The 21,981-nt window shown below is 43.9% G+C and overlaps 1 protein-coding gene across 1 annotated transcript in view; it reads right to left on the minus strand.

Moving 5' to 3' along the window:
- LOC126175275 (tetratricopeptide repeat protein 1-like) overlaps window positions 1-21,981 on the minus strand; it is a 43,345-nt gene that overhangs the window by 14,976 nt on the left and 6,388 nt on the right. Inside the window, exon 2 of the mRNA XM_049921928.1 lies at window positions 13,055-13,228. Within this exon, the coding sequence (XP_049777885.1) occupies window positions 13,055-13,228 (174 nt within the window). The remainder of the gene's footprint in view (window positions 1-13,054; window positions 13,229-21,981) is intronic.

The following is a 21,981-nucleotide window of genomic DNA, read 5'->3' on the forward strand; positions in this document are numbered from 1 at the left end:
TTGACGCTGTCCTCTCTGACACCCCTAGATTTCCATCTACTATTATTTTCTTTACTTCCATATTACTTATCCGTGCCACGTGCTCACCGTATCTCCATTTGGCTGATTTCATATTCTTCTAGGAGGACGATCTTTACATATACTGTACAACTCATGACTGTACCTCCTCCATTTTCCTCTTTCACAGATTGGACCAACACTTATTCGAAATACCTTCCGTCAAAGGCATCTAGCTTTCCAACATCTTTTAATTATAATGATGAAGTTTCTGAAGCATATGTAAACACTGTTCTCATAAGAGTTTCATTAATTGTTAACTTGATACTATGAGTTAAGAGTCTTGAGAAAAATAGTTTTTTAATGTAAAATAGGCTTTGTTGGCTGGTATTAACCTCTGTTTAATTTCATAAGAGGTGTCACTGAAGTGCCTGACTGTTTTCCCAGATACTGAAACTGCTCAGTTCTCTCAAAAGTATAATCGCCCAATGTTATTGGGGGTGGCACTTTCTTCTTGTTGATATTCAGTCCTATATTCTCACTGGCCTTCCCAAATGCTGAATGTCTTCTTCATTGCCTTTATAGTTCTTGTGACTATATCTACGTTGTCGGCATAAACTAAGTAGCTGTACTGGTTTACAAAATATCATTTCCCTGAATAGTAGATTTTCTTACGTACCACATACATTGTCATTGTCACAATTCTTAATGATTTTCTGGTAGTTACAAGTTTGGTCAAAGCATAGTGCAGTTGCTATCTGTTTAGGCTACCATATGCTGACTTGTAGCTGATGCAAAGGTGATGCATGCCAATCCAGAATTCAATTCTCTTTTCTAAAATTTGTCTTAGGATGTCTACTTGATCTAGTATTGATTGCGCTGGTGAAATTCACATTGATATGAGCCAGTCTCTCTGATCAATTGGGAGGAAGTGGTCGAACAGTATGTTGGAGAATACTTTATATACCAAGTTTAGCAGCATACTTCCTTGATAGTTGTCACATTCCAAACTATCTTCTTTCTAGTATGCAGAGCACATATTTCCTTCTCTCCACTACTGGGGGATTTTCTCCTCATTCCATACTGAAATGACCAGTTTTAGGAGAACTTGTTCTAATCTAAGGTCGCCTTGCCTGAAAAATTCTGCCAGAATATTGTGTGTTCCTGGTAAGGTAACCTATTGTTCATCAATTTCTTCAAAGCAATTCTCGTCTCTTCTAGATCTGGTGGGCAAGTAATTTTGTCCAACTCATTCGAAATGAAAACAATCAATTTTTGAAAATATAATGTAACTGGATGGTTAAAAAATCTACTCAGCAAGAGGCAGCACAAGAAAACACAAATAAAAAATATTGAAATTTCCAAGCTTTTGGAGCCGGTGGCTCCTCCTCCTGGCAGAAGGGTTGAGGGGGAAGGAATAGTGGTGAAGGAAAATGCTGGTGAGGTTTAGAAAATGGAGAGCACTGTAAAAGTCACCTGGAAGCCTGGGTCAGGAGAGACTCACTGGACATGATGAGAAGGGAAGACTGATTGTTGGGGACTGCATGGGACAAGCTTTGAAAACCTGTGAGCTTAAAGGTGGAAGATAGGGTAACATGCAAGAGAGAGATTAGTGACAAAACACCATGCAAGAGTTAATAAACAGGAAGCTAAGTATGTGGTAGAGGTGGAGGGCAGGGAAAAATAGCCAGGTCAGAAAAAAAATATATAGAAAATGAAAAGGGAGTGAAGAAAGGAATAGTTACTGAGAAAAAAATGCTGAAAGTGTAGAAATTACTGGAAATTAAGGCTAGGTGGGACATGGTGTAAGGCCAGTTCCCACTCATGGAGTTCTGAGAAACTGGTGTCTGATGGAAAAAATCCAGATGGCACATATAGTGAAACAGGCACGAGGGTCATGACTGTCATGTTGTTGAGCATGTTCAGCAACAGAATATTGTGTTTATAGTATACATCCTCTACCTATGCCTACTTATACTGATAAATTCATGGTGGTCATGCCAATGTAAAAGACCAAACAATGTTTACACAACAGGTGGTACACAACGTGTCATTTCACAGGTGGCTAACCCTGTGAAACGACACACTTACTCCGAAAGCTTGCACATTTCAATAGCATTATGTATGTTTTCTCCTGCTGCTGCTGCTGCTGCTGCTTGTTGAGTAGATTTTTATCCATCCAATTAAATTTCATTTAATCCTTGTACTTCACGAGATCTCTTGGTATCATTCCATGGTTTATCAAAATGTCAGCACCATCTCTCACCCCTCTCCCCCCCTTCACTTATGATTTTACCTGTTTCATCCTTTACCATTAAAGGATTTGCAGGCAGCATTTACCTTCCTATAAAAATTTTTCACATCATTCTCGTTATTTTGAAACTCCAGTTCTTTGATACAATATTGCTGTAGCTGTGCTGTTCAGAAGTATGATGCATCTGAAGAAACATACACAATAGCAGCACTATGAAATTCGTGAAATCTATTCACAATTGTTAATATTGACAACCATCAGGTGTATAATGGAATAATGACAATGGAAATTTGTATTGGAACCACGATTCAAACCCAGATTTCCCACTTATTGCAAGTGGTCCCTTTAGCATTAGGCTATTCAAGCATGCTCCACGGGCAGATTTAAACCTCTACATGTCATCAGCCATGTGTCTACAACCTGCACTCGTACATTCCTGTACAGGGGAGAGCATTGTATTTCTGAACAACACAAGCACTGCAATACCATATTTATCTGCCAACATTGGGCAAGTGGCTTTCAATTAAAATTCTCTGTACAGGAATATCCATAATCGATGCAAGAGTGCAGGTTGTAGCCACATGGTTGATGACATATGGAATTTTGGATCTGGCCGTGGAGCATGCTCGAATAGCCAAACGGTTAAAGGTGACCACTTGCGATAGGTGGGAAATCGGCTCGCAACAAATTTGCATTGTTGTTACCCCATTATACAGTTGATGGTTGTCCATATTTGCAAATGCAAATACATTTCACACTAGTTCTTTAATGTCTGCTTTCATAGTTCCCCCCCCCCCCCCCCCTCCTCCAACCCCACCTCAACTTCCATTTTTGCTCTTATACAATTTGACTGTAGTGTTGTTCTATATGCTACATTCTTTGCCCCTGTTGCTATCTCACACTCAGCATCAAGCCATGGACGTCTTATGCACCATGCTTCAGTTCCCAGTGTTTCATTTCCTGACACCACTGTTACAGTCTTTATTATTTTCCATTTATCCTCAGAGTTATCACACTCATCAGTCCTTCCAAGTTTTCTATCCTAGCTGCACCAATTCAACTGCGGGAATTATAACAACCACAAAGAACAGGCCAGAACACAAGCCAGAACGTCAACCACATATGTAATCAAGAGATCAAAGAAAAAGAGATCCCCTAAACATGCAAACATAAATGCTGCTGAGCTACTAAACATACAACTGACTCGAGTCAGCATACACCTTAACTTGGTATCTTGGAAACTAGAGGCTCTTGCTTGTATGATGCTCGTCCAGAAAGTAATGCACCGCATTTTTTTCCTTCAACAATTCTTTATTGAACATTATGAGAATTACACACATGAAAGAATGGTGTTTTATCTACACACCCCATTTTTCCACGTGATCTACATCCCATTCTATGGCCTTCCTCCAGCGCGAAACAAGTATGTGTGTGCCCTGTCAGTACCAATTCTTATCCTGGTGGCAAAGACAGTCCTTCACTGTGTGAATCACCTCCTCATCGTTCTCAAAATGTCTTTAACGAACAGCATCCTTTAATCTGTCCTTGAGAATGACATCAGCTGACTGCAACAAGTCAAGTGTGACAACTGAGGATGATCTCCCCGACTGCTGCAAATCTTGGAGCTCCGTCAAACCACAAATATTGGAGCTCCGCCAAACCACCTTCTGATGACCTCACCCTCCATGCCCAGCGACTAACTGTACTTCTACCCACAACAGATGCTCCACAGAATTTACACAAGGATTTGTGAATATTCCCCACAGTTCTTTCTCTGCAGTGAAAAATTCAATAATGGTATGTTGCTAACATACATCACCTACAGACACCATTTTGAAACTGTCCTGCAGCTACCCTATCTGTCAGAAGTGACGGAAACTTGGCACGCTCAATCAGGAGACTTACATATGTAACGTTTCGCATTTGTAGCATTGTTTTCGACTGAGAAAAAATTCTGGTGCATTACTCTTTGGGCAACCCTCATACATATAGTGTGAGCACCCCCTGTCAACAGCCATCATACCCAGTTTGCTGGCTGCCAAAATTGTTGGTTCTGTGTCCTACATTATCATAGCATTATCAGCAGGTGTGGGTACCAACCCAGGGATCTGTGATTTTATTCCTGGTGCTACTTTCTAATTGTAGATGATTCTAGAGCTATTACATTGTGTTCCTGTTTGTTGGTTTTGTTTCCTTTACACGTATTGAAAATTCCAGCCCTCACTCAGGCACGTAGTAAAAAGTGGTCTGAATCTACATTTGGGCCTCTGCGGCTCCCCAAGTCCAAAAGGTCCTACTTGCACCTTGCATCAGTCAACACATGATCAGTCTGCTTAACAATGTTCCCATTTCATGACTTTCATGTTACTTTGTGTATATCTTTGTATGGGAACAGTGAAGAACCAACAATAATATGAGCACTGTTCCATTACTACTTGTGATTTGTTTACTGTGGGTTCCAATCATTGGTTTAAAAATCTGTTCCCTTCCCATTTGAGTATTTAGATCACCAACAACTATTTTAAGGTTGTACACAGGGCAGTCATCATATGTTCTTTCCAGTTCATAGAACAGGTCGCTTTCTTCTTTCTCTGCTTGCACAGCTGGGGCATTTGCTACAGAATAACTGAAAAATTTTCCACTTCATCCTGTGTGTTGAGAGCCTAGGACTTTCCAAGTGAGAATCAGACTTACAAACACAATTTTGTGATATGTTCGCGTAAGATTCAGATCTGTGTGTGGTATGGAATAGAATTTACTTTTGATTGGGTTTACAATGCCTTCCACATAAAGTATAATGGGTTCCTGAAACACTTAGAGCAAAATGCTGAAGTAAAAAATGTAAAGAAAGCATTGTTGCGTGACTAGATCGTTTTAAGCATTGATCAAGTAGAAGCAGAGAAAAAGAAGTTTCTCTCTGGTTCCATAAATATCATTACTGTGAAAATGCATTTATGTTTTCTGGATGAATATTCAACACCTGAAAAAATATTCAAAAGATGTCCCCTTGACCTGACAATAGGTAGGTCTCTCTTGTCCTGGTACTGGAGTAACTTGCTTTTCCTTTTCAATCTTTCCCCACTCTACAGCTCTCTGCTCCTCCAGGAGTTCTGAAAGTTGGAATAGTGTGTGTACTTTTCTGTGTGTCTATCAGCAGCACTGACATTTCATCTCCTGTAGGTACGTACTGGCCAACAATTCAACCACATATCTCCAGAATGAATTTTCAGTCTTCAGTGTGCCCTGATTTGAAACTTTATGGCAGATTAAATGTGTGTCTGAGACCAGGATCGGAGTGCTGCACAAAGCAAACATCAGCAGTGAGAATCTCAGGAGCAATTTTGCCCAAGTTACAAGCAATATCATACGGCTAATACCATCCTAAACTGCCGCCAGTCCCTCCCACAATTTAATCTTCCTCAAACATTGTGCTTAAACTTTCTGTCAACTGGCTGAGACCTGTGGAATGAGAATATTCGTGATTTTCAACAAAGTTTAAATTCAACAAACATGGGAATGATTCGCTTGTTGCAGCATCTCAAATAAAATGCAAGGGTGCTTAACAATCTACCTCTCTTGAGGTGTAACTTGTTGAACTCGCATATGTTCTTTGCCATCTCCTCTCCATAAGAGTACCAGATGTGACTCTTCAAGCTTTCCCAGAGGATATGTTGTAAACAGTCTTCATGGGTTTGCTGCCAGATGATGTGCAAATTTCACAATATTTCCTCAGAGCAACTGTCAGACACCTTCAGGTGGTTGAACCTTGCTCGTGGCTAGGTACGACTGACAGTATCCACATGTCAACGCGCCTATATATAGAACACATGCGCGAAAAACACATATGCACAGCGACTGGCAGATAGATGGCGCCGTACTCAAACATGTCAATGTTGAGTGGCATATATAGGCCAGACATGTCACATAGTACAAGACCCGCTGTGATAAACATCAACTTCATACATACCTACACCAATTGGAGAAGTCGGCAATCACAGAATACTATCTGAATATGGGAGATCGCATTATTTATGAAAAGACGGAGGTTTCATCCCCAGCATCATCTTTCAAGGACTGCGTCATTAAGGAGGTAATATATATCTCTACAGCTGATAATCTAATCAAAAGGGATATAGGATCTCCACTGAGAACACCTGGAACCCTGCATTGGGTGCTATTAAATGATAAGAAAATCACAAGATTTTTCAATAACAGACCTGTCATAACAATGGTCTAGTACGGTTTTTTAGTGAGTAACGTCTGTCCACACTGTCAGTGAACATAGCGCATGCACAGGAGGGCTGCTCCAGAATTTTCAGCAAAGGGCATTTGAGTATGGCGCCATCTATCTGCAAATCATTGTGCATGCGCGATTTCCGCACTCGGGCATTCTTCGTACGCATGTTCTATATACAGGGGTTTCGACTTGTGGATACTGCCAGTCACACCTAGCCACCAACAAAGCAGCAAGGTTCAACCACTTGAAGATGTTGGACAATTTCTCCAAGGAAATATTGTGAAATTTGCACAATGTCATCCCGTGGCAAACCCTTGAAGACTATTTGCAATTTCTACTCTTGTTGACAAACACCTCCAACCAACTGCAAAAAACCCTAGCCTCCCACAGCAAATATACTAACCACTTCCTTCACTGAATTTCAACCACCCCCCAACCTTTACCTCCTGGATCCCTACTCATCACTGATGATGCCACCTCCCTATACGACACCCCTCATGCCCATGGCCTTGCCGGTACTGGACAGTACTTCTCCCACTGTCCTTCAGACATCAGTCCCACCACTTCATTCCATGTACACTTTACCAATCACATCCTGACCCACAACTATTTTTCCTTTGAAGGAAAGGTATACAAACAAATCCACACCACAGCCATGGGCATCTCCATGACATCCTCGCATGGGCCATCTGGAGGAAACCTCCCAACCCCTAGTCTACATCTACATCTCCATCCATTCTCCGCAAGCCACCTGACGGTGTGTCGCGGAGGGTACCTTGAATACCTCTATTGGTTCTCCCTTCTATTCCAGTCTCGTATTGTTCGTGGAAAGAAGGACTGTCAGTATGCCTCTGTGTGGGCTCTAATCTCTCTGATTTTATCCTCATGGTCTCTTCGCGAGATATACGTAGGAGGGAGCAATATACTGCTTGACTCTTCGGTGAAGGTATGTTCTCGAAACTTTGACAAAAGCCCACACCGAGCTACTGAGCGTCTCTCCTGCAGAGTCTTCCACTGGAGTTTATCTATCATCTCCGTAACACTTTCGCGATTACTAAATGATCCTGTAACGAAGCGCACTGCTCTCCGTTGGATCTTCTCTATATCTTCTATCAACCCTATCTGGTACGGATCCCACACTGCTGAGCAGTATTCAAGCAGTGGGCGAACAAGTGTACTGTAACCTACTTCCTTTGTTTTCGGATTGCATTTCCTTACGATTCTTCCAATGAATCTCAGTCTGGCATCTGCTTTACCGACGAGCAACATTATATGATCATTCCATTTTAAATCACTCCTAATGCGTACTCCCAGATAATTTATGGAATTAACTGCTTCCAGTTGCTGACCTGCTATTTTGTAGCTAAATGATAAAGGATCTATCTTTCTGTGTATTCGCAGCACATTACACTTGTCTACATTGAGATTCAATTGCCATTCCCTGCACCATGCGTCAATTCCTTGCAGATCCTCCTGCATTTCAGTACAATTTTCCATTGTTACAACCTCTCGATACGCCACAGCATCATCTGCAAAAAGCCTCAGTGAACTTCTGATGTCATCCACACGGTCATTTATGTATATTGTGAATAGCAACGGTCCTATGACACTCCCCTGCGGCACACCTGAAATCACTCTCACTTCGGAAGACTTCTCTCCATTGAGAATAACATGCTGCGTCCTGTTATCTAAGAACTCCTCAATCCAATCACACAATTGGTCTGATAGTCCATATGCTCTTACTTTGTTCATTAAACGACTGTGGGGAACTGTATCGAACGCCTTCCGGAAGTCAAGAAACACGGCATCTACCTGTGAACCCGTGTCTATGGCCCTCTGAGTCTCGTGGATGAATAGCGCAAGCTGGGTTTCACATGACCGTCTTTTTCGAAACCCATGCTGATTCCTACAGAGTAGATTTCTAGTCTCCAGAAAAGTCATTATACTTGAACACAATACGTGTTCCAAAATTCTACAACTGATCGACGTTAGAGATATAGGGCTACAGTTCTGCACATCTGTTCGACGTCCCTTCTTGAAAACGGGGATGACCTGTGCCCTTTTCCAATCCTTTGGAACGCTACGCTCTTCTAGAGACCTACGGTACACCGCTGCAAGAAGGGGGGCAAGTTCCTTCGCGTACTCTGTGTAAAATCGAATTGGTATCCCATCAGGTCCAGAGGCCTTTCCTCTTTTGAGCGATTTTAATTGTTTCTCTATCCCTCTGTCGTCTATTTCGATATCTACCATTTTGTCATCTGTGCGACAATCTAGAGAAGGAACTACGGTGCAGTCTTCCTCTGTGAAACAACTTTGGAAAAAGACATTTAGTATTTCGGCCTTTAGTCTGTCATCCTCTGTTTCAGTACCATTTTGGTCACAGAGCGTCTGGACATTTTGTTTTGATCCACCTACCGCTTTGACATAAGACCAAAATTTCTTAGGATTTTCTGCCAAGTCAGTACATAGAACTTTACTTTCGAATTCATTGAACGCCTCTCGCATAGCCCTCCTCACACTATATTTCGCTTTGCGTAATTTTTGTTTGTCTGCAAGGCTTTGGCTATGTTTATGGTTGCTGTGAAGTTCCCTTTGCTTCCGCAGCAGTTTTCTAACTCGGTTGTTGTACCACGGTGGCTCTTTTCCATCTCTTACGATCTTGCTTGGCACATACTCATCTAACACATAATGTACGATGGTTTTGAACTTTGTCCACTGATCCTCAACACTATCTGTACTTGAGACAAAACTTTTGTGTTGAGCCAACAGGTACACTGAAATCTGCTTTTTGTCACTTTTTCTAAACAGAAAAATCTTTCTACCCTTTTTAATATTTCTATTTACGGCTGAAATCATCGATGCCGTAACCGCTTTATGATCGCTGATTCCCTGTTCTGCGTTAACTTTTTCAAATAGTTCAGGTCTGTTTGTCACCAGAAGGTCTAATATGTTATCGCCACGAGTCGGTTCTCTGTTTAACTGCTCAAGGTACTTTCAGATAAATCACTTAAAAAAATTTCACTGGATTCTTTGTCCCTGTCACCCGTTATGAACGTTTGAGTCTCCCAGTCTATATCTGGCAAATTAAAATCTCCACCCAGAACTATAACATGGTGGGGAAATCTACTCAAAATATTTTCCAAATTATCCTTGAGGTGCTCAGCCACAACAGCTGCTGAGCCAGGGGGCCTATAGAGACATCCAATTACCATGTCTGAGCCTGCTTTAACCGTGACCTTCACCCAAATCATTTCACATTTCGGATCTCCGTCAATTTCCTTCGATACTATTGCACTTCTTATCGCTATAAACACGCCTCCCCCTTCACTGTCCAGCCTGTCTCTGCGGTATACATTCCAATCTGAGTTTAGGATTTCATTACTGTTTACGGCTGGTTTCAGCCAACTTTCTGTCCCTAGTACTATACGGGCGTTGTGACCGTTTATTAATGAGAGCAGTTCTGGGACCTTTCTATAGACGCTCCTGCAGTTTACTATTAGCACATTAATATTGTTATTCCCTGTTGCATTTTGCCTACTCCTACCTTGCCGCGTCTCAGGAGGCGTCTTGTCGGGCCTAGGGAGGGAATTCTCTAACCTAAAAAACCCCCATGTGCACTCCACATGTACTCCGCTACCCTTGTAGCCGCTTCCGGCGTGTAGTGCACGCCTGACCTATTCAGGGGGACCCTACATTTCTCCACCCGATAGCGGAGGTCGAGAAATTTGCACCCCAGATCTCCGCAGAATCGTCTGAGCCTCTGGTTTAAGCCTTCCACTCAGCTAAAAACCAGAGGACCGCGATCGGTTCTGGGAACGATACTACAAATAGTTAGCTCTGATTCCACCCCGCAAGCGAGGCTTTCCGCCTTCACCAATTCCGCCAACCGCCTGTACGAACTGAGGATGACCTCTGAACCCAGACGGCAGGAGTCATTGGTGCCGACATGAGCAACAATTTGCAGTCGGGTGCACCCAGTGCTCTCTATTGCCACCGGTAGGGCCTCCACATCTCGGATGAGACCCCCCGGCAAGCAGACAGAGTGAACACTGGCCTTCTTCCCCGACCTTCCCGCTATTTCCCTAAGGGGTTCCATCACCCACCTAACGTTGGAGCTCCCAATAACTAATAAACCCCTCCCCCCCCGTGTGCCTGCTCGGACCTTGCTGAAGGAGCAGCCACATGTCCACTCACAGGCAGAGCGGGCGGTGCCAAACGGCCAGCCTCCACATTGACCCTCTGCCTCGTGCACCGCGAATGCCGCTGAACCCGCCACTCCCCTTGGGGAGAGGGTGGCCCAACCGCGCCCGGTACCCACGAACATGTCTCGACAGCAGGGACAGTGGGTGAAGCATGTAACACCTGGGGTGTACCTTGCGACGCACCAGACTCCCCACTGCCGCTACACTCCGAGGCAGCTGCCTGAAGACGGCTGACCGCGGTCATCAACACGCTCAGCTGTTCACGAACAGTGGCCAGCTCCTCCTGCGTCCGTACACAGCAGTCACACATCCTATCCATCCTAAGGAATCAATTTACTGGAGAGAGTTAATCAACCTTTAACTAGACCGCTAATTCACTAAAGGCGGCTGTTTATTGACTAAACTGTGGTTGCTAGCCACTTCTTGTAGAAAATACCACTAACTGTCTCTGGACTGTATTGAAAACAAACACTAGCGCTACTGGCACTATGGTTGACTAAAGGGACTCTCTCTGACTGTATTCAAAACAAACACAAAATCTATGGAACACTATTAATAGCACCCGACAATTAAAGCTTCCTAAAAGCAAACACACACGGAAGAAGAAGTGACAAGTAAGAAAAATACAGTTAATACTTAAATTAAGGTAGCTTGCTGCACAGCAGACGTGAAGCAGACGGCAGTTACGACGACACTCGTCTGGTTCAAGTTCATTGTTACCTTCATGATCTGGACTCAGGGCCAAGATAACCATGCACATTCCTTTGCAAATTCAACCTCCTCTCTCCCATTCACTTCACCTGGTCCTCCTCTACGCAACATACCACCTTCCTGGACAGTGACCCCCATGTCTCTGATATCTCCACCCATATTAAACCTACTAAACAGCAACAACACCTGCATTGTAACAGATACCATCCTTCCCAAATGAAAAAGATCCCTTCCACCTTACCACTCACGGACGACATATCTGCAGTGACAAGAACTCCCTTGGCCAATATGCTGAAGGCCTCATGAAGGTCTTCACAGGCTGACAATAGCCCCTACACCTAGTTTACAAATTATTTTCCCAGGCTGTAAACTCGCATAACCCCAAGCCCCACCCAAAATATGAGTAAAAAAACATCTACAAAGGAGGCCCCTCTCATCACCCAGTATCAACACGTACTGGAACAACTGAACCATATTCTTCGTCAGAGGTTTGATTATCACTCACCCTGCTCTGAAATGAGGAACATCCTACGGAAGATCATTCCCACCCTTCCTTAAGGTGGTGTTCTGACACCCACCCAACCTAAACAACATCCTAGACCATCCCTAAGGCATTTGCACTCCCAGTTCTTTGCCACAAGGATAAAATCCCTGTGGAAGACCATCCATCCAGTCCTGTCATAAGCTTATTCTAGTCATAAGTAGCCAGGCCACCCATGAGAGCAGCCTAGTCATATACCAACTCTGCTACAAACACTGCACAGCCTTTTATGTCAGTATGACAATTAACCAGCTGTCCACCAGAATGAAAGGGCAGCTGTCAAACTGTTGCCAACAACAAAGGTACTGCCTGGTGGCACAACACGCAGTCGAGCACAACATGCTGAATTTCAATGGCTGCTTCACAACCCAGGCCATCTGGATCCTTCCCTGCATCATCTGGTCTCTGAACTATGCAGATAGGATGTTTTCTTACAACACATCCTCCACTCCTGTAATCATCCTGACCTCAATCTAAGGTAACACACTATCCTTGCACCCTCCATCCAACAGTCTCCCATTACTTCGTACTGTTACCCCTTACCAATTCATGTCTCCACATTACCTTCAGCATGTGCTGTTCCCCGCTGGCCCCTACAATTGTGCATTACATGGCTAGCTCATATACCTGCCACCTCTCCTCTTCACATTGCTAGCCAGCAAACCGACTGCCTACCTCCGAGCTGCTAGCCACCCACATCCATTCCCTCTCCCTGTCTCTTGCCTCCCTCCCCCCCCCCCCCCTCTCTCTCTCTCTACCCATCCCACACGACACTACCCTCACCATACCAATCCACCTACTGAGAACCAAAGCATTGGCACTGTTAGTCCAGCTGACACCATGTAAGGGCAGGTGTGTGTGTGTGTGTGTGTGTGTGTGTGTGTGTGTGTGTGTGTGTGTGTGTGTTTTTTTACCTATCAGCAACTCAGCACTTCTGCTTCATGGTGAGTGGTCTTCTTTACTGCTACGGTATATGGTGAATTACAAGGATATAGTAACTTGTAGGAAATAAGTCTCATGCAACAGAGGCTATGCCTAAATGCATAAATTCACATTTTGCAGATGGTAAAACACATAAATCACAAGCAAAACAAATCTTATTTTCAACAAACCATTTTAATTTTTGCTGCTGCTCGATTGGAGTATAAGATGGCTCTGTCGTGCTCATACTTTAGTGGACAAGTCCGTAAGGCGAGAGTGTATTTTAAAGCAGCTTCCTTGTGTTTGCCTTCTTTAAACAAATCATTTGCAGATAATTTTATTTTCTCTGCTTCATCTTTCCTTTCCTGGAAAAAAAAATACCACACTTATCTTTGGTTCTACGGGCACATTTATTTATTTATTTATTTTCCTTGGACCATTTCAAATCAAAAATACACTACAAACAACATAATTGCGTGTAAAAGTAAAGTTGCACAGTTGTATAAAAATATGAGGGGAAAGCACACACTACAAGGATGTGAAAGTAAAACTCTGCTCTGGTGTCTTCAAAGGAAATTAGGGAAAACCACAGAAAAGATTAATCAATATACTTGGACAGGAATATAAAGCCCGCACATCATAATCACATTCAGTGACTGCATAGCAATATCACAACACATAGCTCCCTGCAAATCCAATCACTTTCTTCTGAGTTACTCAACATGGCTAAGGAATTCCCACATGCTTTTTCAAAATGTGAGCATTGTTCACCCATGACATATGACGTCAGGATGGATTATTACAATTGCAGATAATACGCCTGAATGTTTCTCTATAGCACCTCAATGCTGAAAAAGACTGTACTCGGATGGTTCATCAATTGGAGCTAAGCAGGTTGAGTCTCTTAAACATTGCAGCATATCATTACAGGTTATATCCAAATGCCTTGGATTAAACCACAAACCTCTCAACAGCAACTTTTTGAGTCGAAGCATATAATCCCTTCAATGGCGACACTAAACTTTGTTGGCTTCTTTGAGCTAATTGAGATTAGAATAATGTGTGCCAACATCTTATTTTGCTCTGTCTTCCACTGCAGCATGAATTCAACATAACATTGTCATATGCAAACTCACACTGGAAAATTCTGCTGTACTCTAATTCAACCAAGGTGGCACTGTACCCAATTCTCACTACCATAGCTCAGAAATAACTAATATCCATAGTTGGTCCTGGCAGCCATTAAGCAGTCCAACATGCATGGCATAATGACAGTCATCACATAGTTGGAAATAACTAAATTTTAGAATCCAAAGAGGAGAGGGACAATTATGATACCAAAATAAAAATTATTCAAATAATTTAAAAGTTATAAACGATGCATTAAGCTGCCGCCTGCTTATTGCATCCAGTATCTTCGCCTGCATTTAGAAGCGAGTCAATGGAAACATCTTTGCAACCAGTGGCTTCTACACAGAGAGATCTACCGCAACACAGTGCAACAAGTTTCATTGATTTCCACTACCAATTAAGGGATCATCAACAGTTCTACTGGACGAAAACAACCATACTGCTGAAAGCTTTGAATTTTGCACCAGTACCAAGAGCATTACATAAACATGAGATCATTAGCAGCATCGAGCAAACCATTAGTGATGTCACGGAAAAAGTGAGAAGGAAGACCTGCAGGACCATTGAAAGAGCCAAGATGCCAACACCATCTTGGTGAGGGTGATAATGTAGTGGTCCCAGCAACAGAGAACAAGCTTTTGACCAGTGTCATGGGAAACATGTGACAAATGCCATAAACAATATGCCAACTATAACTTTATGTTTTTGGCAATTTTTCCAAACGGCATCAGCACAGATCAGTCCATCAGCATAACTAGGGTTTTTTTTAGTATCACATTCGTTGGCTTCACCTACTCACAACCAAACTGTCATTTCCCAAACTAATCTATATGTTGTGTTAAGCTACACACCAGTCAGTCACCACAACCATTTTATTTATTTATTGCTTTCATATTCATTGGCTTCACCAACTAATAAAACTGTGAATATACAAACCAAAAGTGATGTGTCAGCAGCCATTAAGATTACATCACTGGCCAAAGCTGACAACTTAAACAGCAGACAAAAGAGTCATGACGGTGTTATTAAGGTCAGATGATTATTGGATGAATACAGACAATTACTACAGCATCTGGAAAACAAAGAAGTGGATAAGGATTCTACACCACCTATGATGCAGAAGACCACACCACACCCAAACAGCTCAGCTTAAGAGAAGGATAGTGTCAGACTGCTTTACTCCAGAACACAGGCACCACCATGGCTTCACGATCTCATGAAAATACACAGTGAGAGAGTCCCACTACGTCCTATAGTGAATGCAATAAATTCACCAACATGTGGTGCAGCTGGTGATACCTCTCACAGATCATTACCCACAACAAGTCAAGAATTCGACAGAAATTGTAAAACTGCTCCTGAAGATTCACCTGCACCTGCAACTGCACCTGAACCTCCTAGTCAGCTTCAACATCACGTCCGTCTTCAGACAGGTGCCACCGAGACACTCCATGGTACTGTTCAAGGGTCACTTTGATAAGAGCACAGTTAAACTGGTCCGACATGCACTAACAACCCTTTACTTTCAATGTGGTGTGAAATCCTGTGAAGAAAGAGATGGGAGTGTCATAGGATCCCCTTTATCGTCATTATAACAACATCACAGGTTCACCATGGAGGCGGAAGAAAATGTATGCCTACTGTTACTGGTCATTATGATGAAGAAGAACCACGATGGCATGTTGGGGCAATCTTTCTACGGGAAGAAGATACACATGGACTTGCACCATAGTGCTAATAGTTGGCACAAAACAGCACAAGAAAATTCTGAGCTCACACCTCAGTATAAGGATCAAAGGATCAAAAGAAGATTTTGAACAAGAAGAGTCTGCCTGTCAAGTTACAGTATCTGCAGGAACCTTTATATAAGAATGGGTAAATGGTGACCAAAATAAGGCGTGCATTCTGGCATAACAAGAGGAAAAAAGAAAAGACCGGAAGAAGAAACCACACACCTGATGATCGTTCTGTGTGCAGAGCCACCCACACCAAAGATTAACAGGATCATGGAGAAACACCACATAAAAACATTTTCCACGCACCAGACAAAATCAAGGACATAGGCCTACTTGCCTCAGTAAAAGATCAACTAGGACTATGAACACCTGACACTTATAGTATCAGGTGCGAGTTTGGTAAGTAGCACTGCAACTCACAGTGCTGCATATAGCATGTCAGGAGAGTCTGCCTCAGCCAAACAAACAACTTCATGGTAGCAGAGCACAGCATCAACAGAGGACACATATTTGGTTTTGAACAGATGAAGGGGCTGCACCACACCAGTAGGCTCTGGAACTGTCTTCAAAGACACAATGGAGATATAAATATATGACAATCTTGTCAACTGGGACAATTGTTTTCAACTAATCTGTACATGGTATCTGGCAACAGCTCAAATCCATCACGACAGCTTTATTCAAAGCAGAAGAAACAGCAGACAGAATGGACAGGCTACACGAAGACTTGACGTCAAGACATCTCTGCTACCCTGGTCATGAACTCCCACCACCAGCTGTGACATACTTTTCTGGAACCTTACATCTGACCCACCAGTTATACCCTGAGCAGAGGAATCAGTGTTACAGCAGTTAATAAATCTCGCACATCATAGGAACCTGACACTTCACCTCAAAGTGCCAAGCAGGAAATTCACTGAAACTTTGTTACAAGACAACAATGCCACTCAGCTGATATAGTACAAGATGGAGCAAGATAAAGGATAGCCTAAAAACTTCAAATAACACTATCAGTGCACAAAAAGACAGTACTGCAACATGTTTGAGACGTTTGAGACTTCTCACATTACATTTCATTATGAAGAGCAGCACATTCCAGACAAGACAACAGTGGTCTGTTGGCTTAAAAATCTTTAACAATGAATATACTTGTGATACAGAACACTGTCAGGACCAGTTTGTGCAGAAGTGTATTTAAACAAATGAAGAGGTATAGGCTAATGATCAACCACACGAAACTAATCTGAAAAAATTCAAGGATGATGTGAACTGATGAAATATGATGGTGATGAACGGTGCTATAGAACATCTCTGAAAAACAAAAATAATAAAAATACATTTTTACAAAAGAATTCACACGCTAACATTCTTTCCGCAGATCCCAAGTGAGATTATGCTTAACGATGCAAAGAATGTAAAGAATTACATGTTTAAAATGTGTGCCAAGTACAGTAAAACTAAAAACAACTCTGTCCAAACAGGCCTTGGAAGGCCCAATGGTAGAGACAAATCATCAATAGGCATCACTAGATGCAGATTCAGACAGGCATGTGGTCAACACACAGCTCTCCCAGCTGTTGTTAATTTTAATGACTGGAGCCACTACTTCTCAGTTGCGTAGCTCCTCAAATGCCCTCACAAGGGATCAGTGCACCATGCTTGCCAACAGCACTTGGCACACCCAGATGGCCACCCATCCAACCACTAGCCAAGCCCAATAGTGCTTGACTTCGGCAATCTGACAGGAACTGGTGTTACCACTTCCACTTTGCCAAGGAAGTTGGTGTGCCGAGTGCAGTAGTTGTGTCAATACTTGCCATTAAAGGGAAACTATGTGTGTTGGTGGGTGGGGGGTGGGGGGAAGAGGGAGGGAGGGATCAGTGTTCATTAGAAAAGAAGTTTTGGACTGCTGCAAGAAAAATGAATTTATTGTTCACATTCAGCATGCAACAGGACTCAGCAATATGACTATTGGTGATAGTTCAGAATCAATAGTAAAATCAGTTTAATGCTCCAACAACCACAGGGCAATGAATGTGAATAGATCAGACACAGGGGCTTCTCAAAAGAATGGAAGAAAAACTTCAGCCACTGACCAGCACATTCCTCTTTCTGCAGCTGCAATTGAAATGAAAGTTAACAGTTAGTTTGCAGATCTCACTAAAGAACAGGGGATCCATCACTTTTACATGACAAGCAGGTTGTGTAAATCATTACAAGCATTAATTTGGCTTCCCTACTATTAAACTATTAATGGAGGCAGTTGTACACGTAAACTCTGACCAAATGAACTATTAAAACTGAAGAAAATTGTGACAGAAAACCTTTACACACTGAAGCAGGTTCATTTTGAAAATAATATCTAACCATATGTGCATTGTTGTTGATGAGAAAACAGTTCCCAGTTTTAAAGGCGCTAAGTTCAATTAACTTTTCGAGAAAACCGTTCTGGATATTATTAATTAAAGCCTACTACACTCTACCAATTAGAAGAGGTGAGGATACTAAAGGCATCTGACAAGAATAAGTTACCCATTCTCTGAAGGTCAAATAATAGATACTGGATGACATACCCAATATGGAATCACTCCTGAATGTATAAACAGTAAAAACCGATGCCTCATTCTCTAAACAAACTAGTTTCACAGATGTCGTCAAAGAGAACATATGAAGTTCTAAGCTCTTATCTCAATAACTGGGCAATAAGGATATAGTGGGTACTGTTGTTGTGATCTTCAGTCTAAAGACTGATTTGATGCAGCTCTCCACGCTACTCTATCCCATGTAAATCTCTCCATCTCTAAGTAACTACTGCAGCCTACATCCTTCTGAATCTGCTTACTGTATTCATCTCTACATCTTCCTCTACAACTCTTACCCCCACACTTCCCTCCAGTACTAAACTGGTGATCCCTTTATGTCTTAGATTATGTCCTACCAACCAATCCCTTCTTCTAGTCATGTTGTGCCACAAATTTCCTCATTAGTTACGTGATCTATCCACCTAACGTTCAGTATTCATCTGTAGCACCAATTTCATTTCAAAAGCTTATACTCTCTTCTTCTCTGAACTGTTTATCATCAAATGTTTTACGTCCATGCACGGCTACAGTCCATACAAATACCTTCAGAAACGACTTCCCGACACTTAAATCTATATTTGATGTTAACAAATTTCTCTTCTTCAGAAATGCTTTCCTTGCCACTGCCATTTTTTTTTTTTTTTTTTGGTTGGGTTTAAGGGCGCTCAACTGCTGAGGTCATTAGCGCCCAGTCACTGTTGTTAGATCACATGGAATCTGGTAAAACTCAAGGGGATGGAGGGGACACCAGAAGGACCCGACAAAGATGCAGACAAAATAAGTAAAAAGATTAAATGTCTTTGGACAAGCCAGTTAAAGTTATAAAACGCAGAATACGAGCAGCTGCTCGAGTGTCATCAGCTAAAACATCCGGTAAAGTAGATGGCAGGGACAGGACAACACGAAATTGACTAAAACGGGGACACGACAATAAAACATGGCGCACTGTTAATGCCTGACCACAAGGGCACTGCGGGGCTGGGTCACCGGAGAGCAGGTAGCGGTGGCTAAACCGGCAATGCCCAATCCTCAACCTGGTCAGAAGGACCTCCTCACGCCGAGATGGTCGGGAGGATGTTGTCCAAGCAGTTGGTAGCGGTTTTACTGCCCGGAGCTTGTTTCCTTGGAGGGATGACCAAGCATCCCACCACAACGACACAAGCCTCTTACAGACATCCCCACGAACGTCGGATGACGGGACACAATGGGAGGCTGGCCGAGGCAGGAGGACTGCAGCCTTGGCTGCAGCATCCGCAGCCTCATTCCCAGGCACTCCCACATGTCCGGGAACCCACAGAAAGCTGACAGAACCACCGTTATCAGCGAAAGAATGGAGGGACTGCTGTATCCGTTGAATCAAGGGATGGACCGGATAGGGAGCTCCAAGGCTCTGAAGAGCACTGAGTGAGTCAGAGCAGAGTACATATGATGAATGGTGGTGGCGGCGGGCATACTGAACGGCCTGATGGAGAGCAAAAAGCTCGGCCGTAAAGCTGGAACATTGGTCGAGGAGCCGGTATTTAAATGTGGCGGCCCCGACGACAAAGGCACAGCCGACACCATCGTCAGTTTTGGAGCCATCGGTGTAAATAAAGGTGTGACCGGCAAGTCGAGCACGAAGTTTGGCAAACCGTGAGCAATACATTGCAGCCGGAGTACCATCCTTCGGGAGTGAGCTGAGGTCGAGATAAATATGAACCGGAGCCTGGAGCCAAGGTGGTGTCGGGCTCTCACCCTCTCTGAAGGTGGTAGGGAGGGCAAAATCCAATTGTCGAAGCAGGCAACGGAAGCGGACTCAGGGGGGCAGCAGGGCAGACACATACAACCCGTACTGACGGTCGAGAGAATCGGCGAAGAAGGACTTGTAAGAGGGGTGGTCGGGCATAGACGACAGCCGGCAGGCATACCGACACAGCAGTACGTCGCGCCGGTAGGTCAACAGTAACTCGGCAGCTTCAGCATAAAGACTCTCGACAGGACTAGTGTAGAAGGCTCCGGTCGCAAGACGTATCCCCCGATGGTGGATGGAGTTGAGCCGGCGTAAGAGGGACGGCCGAGCGGACGAGTAGACGAAGCTCCCATAATCCAGCTTCGATCCGACTATGGACCGATACAAGCGAAGCAGGACAGTGCGATCCGCTCCCCAAGATGAACCGCTAAGAACTCTGAGGACATTAAGGGAACGTGTACAACGGGCTGCCAAATAAGAGACATGTGGAGACCAACACAGTTTCCTGTCCAACGTGAGCCCTAGAAACTTAGTTGTGTCCACGAATGGGAGAACAACGGGACCGAGATGTAAGGATGGCGGAAGGAACGCTTTATATCGCCAAAAGTTGATACAAACCGTCTTTTCTTCAGAGAACCGGAAGCCATTTGCCACGCTCCATGAGTAGAGGCTATCTAGACAACGCTGAAGGCAGCGCTCCAGGAGGCATGTTCTCTGGGCACTGCAGTAGATCGCGAAGTCATCGACAAAGAGAGAGCCTGAGACATTAGGTGGAATGCAATCCATAATTGGATTGATCGCGATGGCAAAAAGGGCTACGCTCAAGACGGAGCCCTGTGGCACTCCGTTCTCCTGGAGGAAGACGTCGGACAATACGGAGCCCACACGTACCCTAAACTTTCGATCCGTTAAAAAGGAATCAATAAAAAGGGGCAGGCGACCGCGTAGGCCCCACCTGTGCATAGTGCGGAGGATACCTCCTCTCCAACAGGTGTCATAAGCCTTCTCCAAGTCGAAGAACACGGCTACCGTTTGGCGCCTTCGCAAAAAGTTGTTCATGATGAATGTCGACAAGGTCACGAGATGGTCAACAGCGGAGCGGCGGCGACGAAAGCCGCATTGGACATTAGTAAGTAGCCGTCGAGATTCAAGAATCCAGACTAACCGAGCATTAACCATGCGCTCCAGCACCTTACAGACACAGCTTGTAAGAGAAATGGGGCGGTAACTAGAAGGAAGGTGTCTATCCTTCCCGGGTTTGGGTATAGGAACAACAACGGCGTCACGCCAACGCATGGGGACTTGACCTTCGGTCCAGACGCGATTGTAGGTACGGAGAAGGAAGCTTTTGCCCGCCGGAGAAAGGTGTGCCAGCATCTGAACGTGAATGTCATCCGGCCCCGGAGCAGAGGACCAGGACAGTGCAAGCGCACGTTCGAGTTCCCGCATAGTAAAGGGGGCATTATAATTTTCCAGATTCAGCGAGTGGAAGGAAGGTCGCCGAGCCTCTTCTGCCTCTTTCCTGGGAAGGAAGGCAGGATGGTAATGGGCAGAGCTTGAAATCTCCTCGAAAAAGCGGCCAAAGGCGTTGGAGACAGCCACCGGATCAACAAGGACCGCATTACCTGAGGTCAGGCCAGGTACCGAGGAGTGGGCCTTAATGCCCGACAGCCGGCGCAGGCTACCCCAAACGACGGAAGAGGGAGTAAAACTGTTAAAGGAGCCGGTGAAAGAGGCCCAACAAGCTTTTTTGTTGTCTTTGATGACTCTACAGCATTGCGCTCGGAGTCGTTTGTATTCAATACAATTCGCCAACGTAGGATGGCGGCGAAAGGTGCGTAAAGCACGTCGTCGAGCACGGATAGCGTCCCTACAAGCCTCGTTCCACCAGGGGACGGAAATGCGACGTGAAGAAGTAGTACGAGGAATGGAACGTTCGG

Source organism: Schistocerca cancellata, chromosome 3 (assembly GCF_023864275.1).
Source record: "Schistocerca cancellata isolate TAMUIC-IGC-003103 chromosome 3, iqSchCanc2.1, whole genome shotgun sequence".
NCBI classification, from domain to species: domain Eukaryota; kingdom Metazoa; phylum Arthropoda; class Insecta; order Orthoptera; family Acrididae; genus Schistocerca; species Schistocerca cancellata.